General features: G+C 44.1%; 1 protein-coding gene across 1 annotated transcript in view; it reads left to right on the top strand.

Moving 5' to 3' along the window:
• The window catches only part of TAC3 (tachykinin precursor 3), a 144,783-nt gene that overhangs the window by 87,441 nt on the left and 44,575 nt on the right, over window positions 1-12,767 (top strand). The window contains exons 3-4 of the mRNA XM_069230769.1: window positions 82-184; window positions 12,504-12,614. Coding sequence (XP_069086870.1) covers window positions 82-184; window positions 12,504-12,614 — 214 coding nt within the window. The remainder of the gene's footprint in view (window positions 1-81; window positions 185-12,503; window positions 12,615-12,767) is intronic.

Here is a 12,767-nt window from a genome sequence, read left to right as displayed (position 1 = left end):
AACTTCTTATTCCGTCACTGCATGACATTGTTTTTGTTGTATCCTGCCAGTGCTAATTCTTCTCTTTCTATCTGTTTCCAGAAGAACACAGCGCTCTACAAACTAGCACCATCCAACCCCAAAAGGTTCTCCAGCGAATCCTCCAATGAAAATTTTGCAGACGTGGCAAGCAGGAGGACTGGAGGTAAAAGCGTCTTCTCCTTCCTTCAGTTTGTAGTGCCAAGGCTTTGGTCCAGGCTTTGCTATGACCCCTCTACCTGTGATCTGACAGTCCAGCAGGTGAGCAGTCAAAGGCTTTTCATGGAGGTAGAGTGGCGTCCAATAGAGCAAAACAACTGTCAACAAACAGGCACAAAAATGTACTCTCTGGCCCAATGCTTATATTTTGAATTAAAAGAAAGTACTTTAGTCACATAACACAGCCTAATACTACAGAGCGAAAATAGGAGAATCAGACACAGAGTTGTGAACCTATCTGGATATACATTGAGTATCTCCACTTACCACCATGGAAGCCACAAGTCTGTCGCAACCAATACCATTCCTGAATGAAATAGATGAACCTAATTTGCAGTGGATGGAGTGGATCAAAACCTTTGAATCATACCTAAAGGCAATAGAAGGCCAAAAAATCAGCCCAACAAGGAAACAGCACATCTTACTACATAACCTGGGAACACACAGGAGGAAATTTTACAAAAGTTTTCCAGAACCAAGCATACCACAATCAGTGGAGGAAGAAGGCCTAGACCAGTACAAAATAACATATTTAAAACTGGACGATCAATTTGGGAACAAAATATATATTGTATTAGAATCTCACTAGTTCTTTAGTAGAACTCAAAGAAAATAGAGTGTAACAATTTACATTGCAGTTCCTAGAGGTTTAAGCAAACTCTGTGAATTTGGCAATTCAAGAAAAAGTACTAGAAAAACAACCTAGCCTCCATGAAGCCAATGACATTGCTTTATCCACTGAACATACTGCCCTGTGTCTCAAGAAATTCAGAACACCAACTGAACAAGCCATAGAAATTAAAGACGATAAAACAGAACATGAGGTGTGTGAAGTAAGGAATGCTCCTAACAATAATCCTAAGAATGTGTCTGAACCCAGCAAATTAAAGTCCTACAGGTTTGGCAGCAGTAATCATTTGGCTAATAACCCTACTTGCCAGGCCAAAACAGCTATGTTTAGGAAATGCAACAAGAAAGGTAATTTCGCCAGAGAATGTAGAGAAAATGGGAACAAAATGCCAGAAGAAAATTCTTAAATAGTAAAAAAAATAGTTTTCCAGGTGAATGAGAAAATTTGGAGCAATCAAATCAAATACCAAGGTAGTAAAGTATATGTAAATGGTAATCCAATATGCATTTTTCTGATTCTTGTTCTCCATTTATATTATTAAATAAAACTGATTTCAGCATCAACAGCCAGTGCAGACCCTATCTTACAGTCACCTGATATTCCACCCAGTGTGTACAACAAGGACCCCATTCCACTCAAAGGCATGGTAAGTGAACGTATCATGTTCAAAGATTGCTCCACAGTGGGCAAGGATTACATTGTACAAGAAGGTTTCAACTTGCTAGGATGGCAACATAAAAATGATTTAGGAATTATATTAGATCCTAACAACCCAGAACGATTTATAGTTGTGAATAGATCTATTACTAGAGAGCAAATAGAGTTCCCAGGTGTGTTTACAGAGAAGTTAGGTCTACTACAAAATTACCAACAGAATAAAATTGAAGCCAAGTACCAAACCGCTAATACATAAAACACGCCCTATGCCACACCTGTTAAAAGCACCTTTAGAAAAATAATTTACCAGATTAGAGAATATTGGTTATCATGCAACAAATACAATGTTCTGAATGGGTAGCCCCTGTGGCTATAGCCAAGAAATCCCATTGAGAAGGAATTATGTGTAGATATGGGTAACCTTAATAACAACATAGGGGATTAAGACACCCATTACCTTGCATTTACAAAATGTTAAGTACAATGGGAGAAGCTACGTGTTTCAGTGTGATTGACCTATCCATGGCTTATAACCAAGTAGAACTACATCCAGAATCTATGTAGCTAACTGCATTCACTACTCCCATGGGCACCTTCCTGTTCGGCAGGATGTAATTTAGCCTGGCATCCGCAGCTGCTGTCTTCCAAAAACGTATGTTTAAGCGACATACCAAAAACACCATGCTTCCAAGATGACATTCACATATATGGTGCCACCATGGACAAACATAATGCCAATTTAAGAATGGTACTTACAAAGTTGAAGGAAACAGGTCTTACCTTAAAGAAATGTCAAATTGGAGTCAGCTCTGTTGAATATCTGGGACACACGATTTTCAAGGAAGGATTCAAGCCCAAAATATGTCTGTTTGAAGTGGTCAAAAAGGCACACACACCTAAGAATAAAGAGGAACCGAAGTCCTTCCTCTGACTTGTGGAAAGCATGTCTAAATATGTCATGAACTTCGCTGACTTAGAAAATAATTTAAGAGACCTCATCAAATGTTGTACCCAAAACAAGTGGAAAGAAGAACATCAACAAACATTTGAAAAACTCAAGGAAGCAATTTGAATGGCCCCATATCTATGCAATTTTGAACCTAAAAGGGAAAAAATACTAACCACAAATGCTAGCAATAAAGGCCTTGGTGTTACCTTGTCCCAAATGGTAAATGGGAAGGAAAGAATATTTACCTTTGCTTCACGCACACTTAATAAGTTAGAACCTAACTACTCAGTCATCAAAAAAGAAGCCCAGGTGTGCTTCTGGGCTGTAAAACATTTTAAGTTCTTCCTGTGGGGTTTACAAATCTGCAGTCATATCGACCATAAGCCCTTATATATGTTCTCTTCTAAAGGAGCTTCCAACAGCACCCCAAGTACAGCTCAATGGGTACTGGACTTTGAGAGTTTTTGTTACAAAATGGAATACGTCCCAGGCAATCAGAAAAAGGCAGCTGATTTCTTGCCTAGGGGCCTTTTAGAGAAAGAGGATGAATTTGAAACAGCAGAATACCCACTTCTTGAAATCTCACATTCAGCCATTTCCTTGCTGTAGTGGAACAAATGTGTTACTAAGCACAATGTAATACACCAGCTCAAATCCCATGTACTATTAGGTTGGCCTAAACTTGCAATGAATTGAATGAAGACATCAAGTGATACTGGGGCGTGTGACACAAAATCAATATCAACTGCAACTTAATTTTATGTGATGACAAGATTATACCACCCACAGAGATAAGAGAGAAAATAATTGATTTGGCCCAGGAAGGACACTTAGGGAGGAGCTTAACCAAATTCAGAATGAAAGCTTCTTATTAGTTTCTGAGCATTGATTCTATGGTTGAATCTAAGATAAAGGATTGCTCCATTTTTGCCAGTAGTGATAAATCTAAAATAACACGTAACACGCCCATATCTCCGGTGTCCATTTCAGACAAGCCCTGGGAAAATTAGCATTGGATATAACTGGCCCCATAAACTATGGAGGTGTATTGAAAACGTTTTTGTTTGTTTTAGTGAATTATCATTCCAAGTGGACAGTCACTAAGGTGATCAACCAAATTACTCTAGTTATTTGCCTTAAGATCATATAGTATGATCAAGTGGGGAACGTGGGATTGAAACTTGAGCCATGGGAAGCTAAAGCTGTTTTGAAAGTATATTCTATTTGTTTTTGAGATTATTACCTGTAAATTCGTCAAATAAATGTCCCCAGTTGAGCAGGTATTCACGCATCAATGCATAAATAAGAGTTTTGAGATGCTCTCAGAAATATATAAACTTGTAAAGGAAAGCTGCACATATCCCTTCAATAATGCATAAAACCTATGTTTTATTCACTAAAACAGTGCTCTGCAATGCATCATTTAACAGCACAACTTCCCGTTTAAATGGAGGGACTGCATGCTGCGGTTGCTCACTCTGTGGCATTCTAAGGATGCCCCGAATTTGCTTCTTGTAACCTTCCCTATTAAAATCTGTTTTTTTTAAATTGGAGAATGGCGGAATCTATTTAACGGCCACAACACATTATGAAAATACACAATGGGGACTGTGGCAAGGTGCGTGTCAAGTCAAGTCAACATATGTTTATTAGGATGAGATGAACATCCATAAAAGTCACAGAACAATCAAAACAGTTAAAAACTCATCACATAAAAGTAATTAATTTAAAAGAATATACATTGCAGCCCCGATAACATCCCTGCAATATAGCAGTCTTGTCAACTGGATTAAGAAAGCATTCTAGTGCTAGCCCTTACAGGAGAACTCTAAAAGGAGCCAACATGCACGACGTCATCCGATAGTCAGTAAAAAACAGAAAAGCCAATTTAAAATGCCTGCTCGTACAACGCTTCTTTTTTAAGAGCGGGATTAAAAAGGGTTTTGTATATTTGCTATAAGAATTACAGAAAAGTGTAAAGTGCAACATAGATTGCTCAGACTTGCCTTCACAAGGGCAAGGGATATCATCTAGGTTACTCAAGTATCATAGCAGAAAACACAACAGAAATTTGACTGTGTCTGCTCGAAATAACAATTTGTAGATCTGCAGTAGTGGGGCAAGGGAGCCTCCACCCAGCGCCAGCTGGAGACAACATAAGGTGCCAATTTCTTTGGATAATTTGGCCCTGTGCTGCATAATGTTTGGTACCCAAGATCCTGTAGCAGCAAAGGTGACCCCCTAGGTAAGAGAAAGTGCTTGTGCTTCTCAGGCAATTGGTGCCCACAGCGACAGAAGCGGGCTGGTTACATTTTGCCCACAAGTCATGATATGCGATTTGGAAAAATTTGTCAGCAGATCTAGGGCAGCCATAAAATCCACATCAGCAAAAACCAGATGACGGAATGCTTTAGGCATACTCACTGTTAGAAATGGGGTCTTTGGTTGACAGTCAGGTTACCCCCTGTTCAAGCAAGGACCCTCACTCTAGTCAGGGTAAAAGTGAATCACCCTCAGCTAACCCCTGCTTACCCCCTTGGTAGCTTGGCAGAGCAGTAGGCTTAATTTCAGAGTGCTAGGTGTTAAGTATTTGTACCAACACACACAGTAACTTAATGAAAATGCAACAAAATGACACAACACCAGTTTAGAAAAATAGGAAATATTTATCTAAACAAAACAAGACCAAAATGACAAAAATCCACAATACACAAGTCAAGTTATCAATTAAAAATCAAAAAGAGTCTTTAAGTAGTTTCAAACACACACTAACACTGTCAGCATGAAAAAGTACCCTTGGTGCGTCAAAAATAACCCGCACAGTCAAATGCGTGTCAAAAAGGGCTTGCGATGCATTGATTTCACTCATGAGAGGGACCTTGCATCATTTCTCCTTTCTCCTGGTCTGTGCACGTCGTTTCTTCTATCCGCAGGAGAGCGATGCGTCGATCCGGTCAGCACTCTCAGGTCTGGACGGGCCTTGTGTTGTTTTTCCACGCACAGCGGTACTTGAGTCAGAAATCCAGCCGCACGAGGATCCGAAAACTCCGCAGCGCGGGTTGTGATCTCCCAGCCTCCGTCAGCGATGCTGCGCGTCGTTTCTCCTGCTCCGTGCGTCGATTCTTCAGTCGTGTTTCCTGCGAGCGTAATTTTTCAGTTGCGGAATGGCGGTGCGTCCTTTCTTCAGCCGCAGATCGGAGTAGCCTCAATCTTTTCACCCGCACGGCGCTCTGTGCGTGGATTTCTTCCTCTTAGGCTGCCAGCTTCTCCTTTCAGGGTCCCAGGAACTGGATGGGCACACAGGGCAGAGTAGGAGTCTCTCCAGAGACTCCAGGTGTTGGCAGAAAGAAGTCTTTGCTGTCCATGAGACTTTAAACAACAGGAGGCAAGCTCTAACTCAAGCTCTTGGAGATTTCTTCTCAAAATGGAAGGCAAAGTCCAGTCTTTGCCCTCTTACTCTGGCAGAAGCAGCAACTGCAGGATAGCTCCACAAAGCACAGTCACAGGCAGGGCAGCTCTTCTTCCTCAGCTCTTCTCCAGACAGAGGTTCCTCCTGTTTCCAGAAGGGTTTCTAAAGTCTGTGGTTTTGGGGGCCCTTCTTATACCCAATTTCTCCTTTGAAGTAGGCCTACTTCAAAGTAAAGTATCTTTTGAATGTGAAAGCCTGCCTTGCCCAGGCCAGGCCCCAGACACTCACCAGTGGGTCAGAGACTGCATTGTGTGAGGACAGGCACAGCCCTTTCATGTGTAAGTGACCACTCCTCCCCTCCCTCCTAGCACAGATGGCTCATCAGAAAAGGCAGACTACACCCCAGCTCCCTTTGTGTCACTGTCTAGTGTGAGGTGCGACCAGCCCAACTGTCAAACTGACCCAGACAGGGAATCCACAAACAGTCAGGATCACAGAAATGGTCTGAGAAAGAAAATGCTCACTTTCTAAAAGTGGCATTTTCAAACACACAATCTTAAAATCAACTTTACTAAAAGATGTATTTTTAAATTGTGAGCTCAGAGACCACAAACTCCACATGTTCATCGGCTCCCGAAGGAAATCTACACTTTAATCATATTTAAAGGTAGCTCCATATTAACCTATGAGAGGGACAGACCTTGCAACAGTGAAAAACAAATTTAGCAGTATTTCACAGTCAGGACATATAAAACACATTACTATGGCCTTCATTTTAACCTCTGCGGTCTTTTTGGAAGACCGCCGAGGTACCGCCGTGCTGAAGACCGCCAGTGCAGGCAGTTTTCCACACAGCGTATTATGACTGCTGGCAGCCCTCCGTCCTTTTTCGGACGGAGAGCCGCCAGCAGCCACACTGGCGGTCGGCAGGGAAGTGGAGGCTGCTCCAACTCCACCGCTACGTCATCAGAACACCGCCCACCGAATCACGTCACATGATTCGGTGTGGCGGTGTTCTGGTGACGGGGTGCTGGCGGCGGAGCAGCCCCCATGGATCCCTTTCCCTCCCGGAGGATCACCAGACCAAGTAAGGTGATCGTCCGTTATGGGAGGGGGGTGGGGGGGTGTTGTGTGCGTGCATGGGGGTGTGAGTGTGAGTGTGTAGAGGGGGTGTGTGAGTGCGTGTATGTATGCAGGGGGTAGAGGTGTGTTTCAATGTTGGGAGGGTGGGGAGAGGGGTCCTGCCACCTTTGGGGGATGGTAGGGGGGTCAGAGTGTGGAGGGAGGACTCTGGGGAGAGGGAGGGGGTCGGGGGAGACCCCTGTCAGTGCCAGGGAAGGAGTTCCCTGGCACTGATAGTGCCTACGGCCATGGAGTTTGTGGCAGTACAGAACCCCACGAAATCCATGGCGGTACGCGGGGTCGTGATACTGCCGGCGGTGTTGTGACAGCCGCTGGTCTGGAGACCGAAGTCTCCAGCCCAGCAATCGTTACCACCCTGGCGGTCGGAATGTAGAAGTGGCGGTTTAGCATGGCGGTTACCGCCATGCTTGTAATGCCATTTTTTTCTGCCGGCCTGTTGGCCGTATTACCGCCATTTCTCCACCGACCGCCAGGGTTGTGATGAAGGCCTATATGTCCTACCTTAACCATACACTGCACCCTGTCCTTGGGGCTACCTAGGGCCTACCTTAGGGGTGTCTGACATGTAAGAAAAGGGAAGGTTTAGGCCTGGCAAGTGGGTACACTTGCCAAGTCGAATTTACAGTTAAAACTGCACACACAGACACTGCAATGGCAGGTCTGAGACATGATTACAGAGCTACTCATGTGGTTGGCACAACCAGTGCTGCAGGCCCACTAGTAGCATTTGATTTATAGACACTGGTGCACTTTACTAGGGACTTACTAGTAAATCAAATATGCCAATCATGGAAAAAACAATCAACTATACAATTTACATGGAGAGCACATGCACTTTAGCACTGGTTAGCAGTGGTAAAGTGCTCAGAGTTCAAAAGCCAACAGAAACAGGTCAGGAAAAATAGGAGCCAGGAGGCAAAAAGATTGGGGATGACCCTGCATAAGCGAAAAAAGTCCAACACTCACCATAAGCACTGTGTCATCCGCATTTAAAAGTGTAGGCAACAGCATACCTCTGATCTTGGAAACATCAGGAGTAATGGTGGTTAAGACGGGGCAAAGTTCATTGATATATAAAACAAATAAGAGTGAGGCCAGCATACACCCCTGCTTCACACCCAGCCGAGCAGCTGGTTACTTCACTTACAGTGCTAATTCTGATTCTTGCCTTCATATCTCTGTGCAAATGAGCCACAAAGTGCACTAGTTGTTTCATCCAACCCATGAGAGATAAGTATTTACCATAGCTTGGAGTGATTAGCACAATCAAATGCTGAAGTCAAGTCCATAAATACTAAATTAAGAGGGGCACGTTAGGCAACATTATATTTGCCAATTATTAAATGCAAAGTTTAAAATTGCTCAATCGTCCCCACTTTACTTCTGAACCCATACTAACAGGGATCTAAGACTGATTCAGCTTTAATTCACTCCCTAATTCTAGTGGAAATAACCCTCCGCAGGATTTTGGCCTCAGTGTCAATCAGAGAAATAGACCTGTAACAGCCAGGCTGGGACTGGTCACCCTTTTAAAATATTGGCACTTTGATGGAAGCTGACTATGAATCCAGAATCTGATTGCAGCCAAGATTATTAAAGACATTAGTCAGTAAGGGTGCCCAAAAATCACAATTACATTTTATTAAATCTATTGAAAAACCATCAGGGCTTGGTGTATTGCAGCTGACATTGTGATTGCTCCCTCTACCTCACTCAAGCTAATCTAGAACCCACTCAGTCATGAGCTATCTGTTAAAAAAACAGTGTCTGAGGAAGGAACTTCATAAGCATTGGCAAAATAAGCCTCCCAGGTTTTGCTAGCAAAATGGCAGGTGAATGAAGAAATTTGCTGATTTTTACACCTCAGATCTAAAACAACGGACCAAAAAGTTTGCTATCTCTCTTAGTGGCTGCCTGCGCTAACATGTCCAATTGTAATGTCAGCACCTCCCTCTAGCGCCTCAAAGTAATCTCTTTATATTGTTTCCATGCTAAAGCCACCACTACAGGTGGAGACTCACACTAGTTTTAAGTAGTACAACCTGAAAGCTATTGTTTGACATTTCAAGAGTTCTAATGTGCCCCACACCCCCTGGTTATGCTTACCCAGACAACTAAACCCCTGGAAGCTCAGCAATGCGAAGAAGGTGTGGCCGGGACACTGTAACACTGAAATACATCAACTACAGGTGGCAGAGTACACCAGATCTCCTGAAACATGACAGCATGATAACCCTTTATGAAGATTAATCAATCAGGCAGGCCAATCTCTGACTACAGCCTTGTAATGTCCCAGCTTAGAACCCGCAATGCGGTGTCCCGGAGGGCAGTTGGTGCACAGTGGAACAAACAGCACTTGGCCGCGATGGAGACACAGCAATGTGGGATACTTAGTGCTGGTAGACCGGTGACTCTCCTAGTGTCTCCACTGATAGTCATTCTATGTCTTCTAAGTCACCCAGTGATGCAAACCTATTAGTGCAGGTAAACAGCGGTGCCTGATTGAAGGGGGCATATGAGCACGGGGGAGGGCACTGGCCTGTAAAAGTATCTTAAGGGCAGTGCATCAGTACAGGCTTCAGTATGACAACTATGACCCTTAAAGCCCAATAAATTCCAGACACATAAGGGGTCTTGAAAGTCTCTCACATTGCAATCTCCCATTATGTTTTTTCGCAATGCCCCACCCAGCCCTCCCTCCTCACCATAATAATCTCATTAGTACCCCTTGCATTAAAAGTTTTGTGCTTGCTCAGCCAATGGACAGTTTTATTATGCAGCTGGTCCCATGTTTCATGTTGCTCAGGTTTAAGAGTGGGAGCATCTGCTGAAATTAAGACATAAGGACAAGCTGCTGACTGTAGACTCAGTATGTCCTCATTTGGGGTACTGTCACACATGTTGGGACCAGCGATGGAAGTCCTGTGAGCTAAAGTCGGACTGCCTCCTGTTGTTTAGGCCATGTCAGTAACCTTCCCCCCCGTCAGCTCAGGGGGACCCCCTGATCTAATGTTATTATTTGATGTATTCGATAAAGAGTTTGTGTTCACAGAAAAAAGTGGCGGTATTGACTGGTCCCTGGGTACTAGTGGGCACAGAATGACCGGGAGTAATTGGAACCCGTGGTGTGCGGCTGTTTTTGTCAGCGCAGGTCCCGCATTCATTTACCAGTCCTGCCATGAGGTCCTCGATCCGATCCAGTATGTCCAATAATGGTTGTAACTTCTCCTCCAGGATAGAGCTGAGTTTAACACCTACATCAATAACACCAGAGGTTTCCTGGGGTGAGTATTTAGGTGTATGGGTGGGCTGAGTGGACTGAGATTGGGTGACAGATTGGACCCACGACAGAAGCTGACCTTGATGACTCTGTTGCTGGTTTGATTGCTCATGCGCGTGCTTGGTGATGTGAGTTGTTTCCTCTTAGCAGCTAGCCCCTGGCATGAATGGGTGATGGACTGAGTAAAGGGTGAGCCAAGCAACTCTGGGCCAGTACCTGTATCCGTGACTGCCTCTAGAGAATGTGGGGGTCCATTAATCCAGCTCTTCGATCAGAAGAACCTAGGAGACTGTCATTAACATTACTACTACGGTCTCCAGCACAGCTAGCCGGAGGGCCAGTATCGAGCCAAGGTCTGCACTCCTTGAGAGCAATCTTGTTGGAGATGATCCCTACTGCCCTCCCTAACATGCTATCAATCGTCACTGTGTGTCATGGCACAACAGTAGTGCCAGCGGTCTTGCGTTTTCCCATTATTCCAATTGAATCCAAGTGCTCTTACCTGTTAACACTTCCACTGACACTCCTCATACAGACAGAAAATATTAAGCTGCAAAGAGTGTGGGCCCAGCCCAGCCTCTTCTGGCTGTGGATGGGTGCATACGTGCCAGCCCTTGGCCAGGGCTTTGTTCGCGAGCGTCCCGCACAGTGGTCCACAGGGGCTGCTTAAGTACGCCTCTTGGCGCGATGATGTGGAGCCCCACCTCTTGGGACCTGGGGTCCCCGAAATAGGATCCCGCACAGGGGTCCACTTGTGTCGCTTAAGTACGCCTCTTGGCGCGATGATGTGGAGCACCACCTCCTGGGACCTGGGGTCCCCGAAATAGGATCCCGCACAGCGGTCCACAGGGGCTGCTTAAGTGTGCCTGATGGCACGATGGCATGGAGCCTCGCCTCCTGGCAGGGCAGGCAGCAGAGCGCAGTTTGGGATCTGGAATCCCTGGAATAGGTGTCTAGCATGGTGTGTGAGTTGGTAGAGACTCTGACATCTATATGCAGTAAGGCTCATGAGAGAGGCGTGTGAGTGAGAACTGGGAGATTTCATTAGTATGCTAAGAAGACTACAAAGAGCTGTGCTCACGAAGAAAAAACGGCCCTACATACTGCAAATAGCATGTTTTTAAAGATTCAGGGACTAGGAAAATAAATAAAGTCAGTGCAGCTCATTAGTCTAATGTTTTGACATTAAACTGAGAAATATACAAGTACATTCGCAATTTTTTTCTGCAGTTTTCCAGGGTTAACCAGCAGTATTTTTGAAAAATATTCCCACGTTTTCACGTATTCTTCTAAATCATGGAAACTTGCAAATATTTTCCCAGGGGCCAAAATATTTGGTCTTTGGTGTGACCGAGGGTTGCACTGATGCCAGCAGGGTGGCGGTCAGAGATTTGGGGGACAGTGGCGGTAAGGTGGGTGTTGGTGAAGCAGAGCAAATACATCTGGTGGCTGAATTGCGCAACATGAAACCAGCTTCTCCACATAACCACATTGTGCAATCCTAGGCAATTGTTTTATTTTGCTTTCCCTTCTTTTCTGCATAATCACATATAAGAGAACCATTACATACATGACTTCAGGATGTGTGCAGTACAAAGCTTTCTCCAGTATTTGATTTAATAAACTATAATAATGTTCATGTATAATAGGAAGGCAGGTCACCCAAAGAGTGCATATACCAAGTGATTTACCTCTAAGTTCAGCATTGTTGTCGGGGCGGGAAGGGGAATGCAAGAATGAATGTTCTTACATTTATGTTTGAAAGCTATCCATTTTGAAAAGTAGCCCGCAATGCACTGATATAATCTGATGTACTAAGGTGAAACAGATCTGCAAGTTAATGAAATAAACCTTTTGAATTTGAATGAAGAGACCTTATTGTACTTTTACACTTGTGCTGCAAGTGGTCTTTAAAAATGAAGGTGTTTCTAAAGTTAAGTGGTGCAGGGCATCCTAGTTACTTCCTTCCTTAACTTTAATTAACCTTTAAAATATATGTTTTCCTGTTTCTTTAATATATCTTTAATGTTAGTACCGTGCTGAGTAAAAAGCAGCCTAGTGCTGCTGTTGACCAAGGGGCTGAATGTAAAGGACAGGAGGGCAACACGCGGACACAGGGCTGTACTTTGAGTATCACTGTTTTAAATATTTGGTCTACCTCCACTGATCACTTCCTGTTCTTTTGCTCTCTTATTAGATCCAATGGAGCTCTACCCCCAAAGGTTGTCTCCGGCACTCCTCCGGCGCCTCACTGACAGAGACTATCCCAGTGACCGCTTCTACGGCATGATGGCACGCCGCAACACTGGTAATGTGGTTGTGCGCTACCTAGAATGCATAAAAAGATGTACCATCACTTTAATTTGACACAAAAAACAATGCCATGTGTGGATCGCGGAATGCCACCATTTTGAGGGTTTGATACTCTTATTTACTTAGGGATACTTTGTCTTGACTTTCT

The sequence above is a fragment of the Pleurodeles waltl genome, chromosome 4_2 (assembly GCF_031143425.1).
Source record: "Pleurodeles waltl isolate 20211129_DDA chromosome 4_2, aPleWal1.hap1.20221129, whole genome shotgun sequence".
NCBI classification, from domain to species: Eukaryota; Metazoa; Chordata; class Amphibia; order Caudata; family Salamandridae; genus Pleurodeles; species Pleurodeles waltl.
Note: the sequence above shows the minus strand (reverse complement) of the source record. Positions and strands in the feature narration are given on the sequence as shown.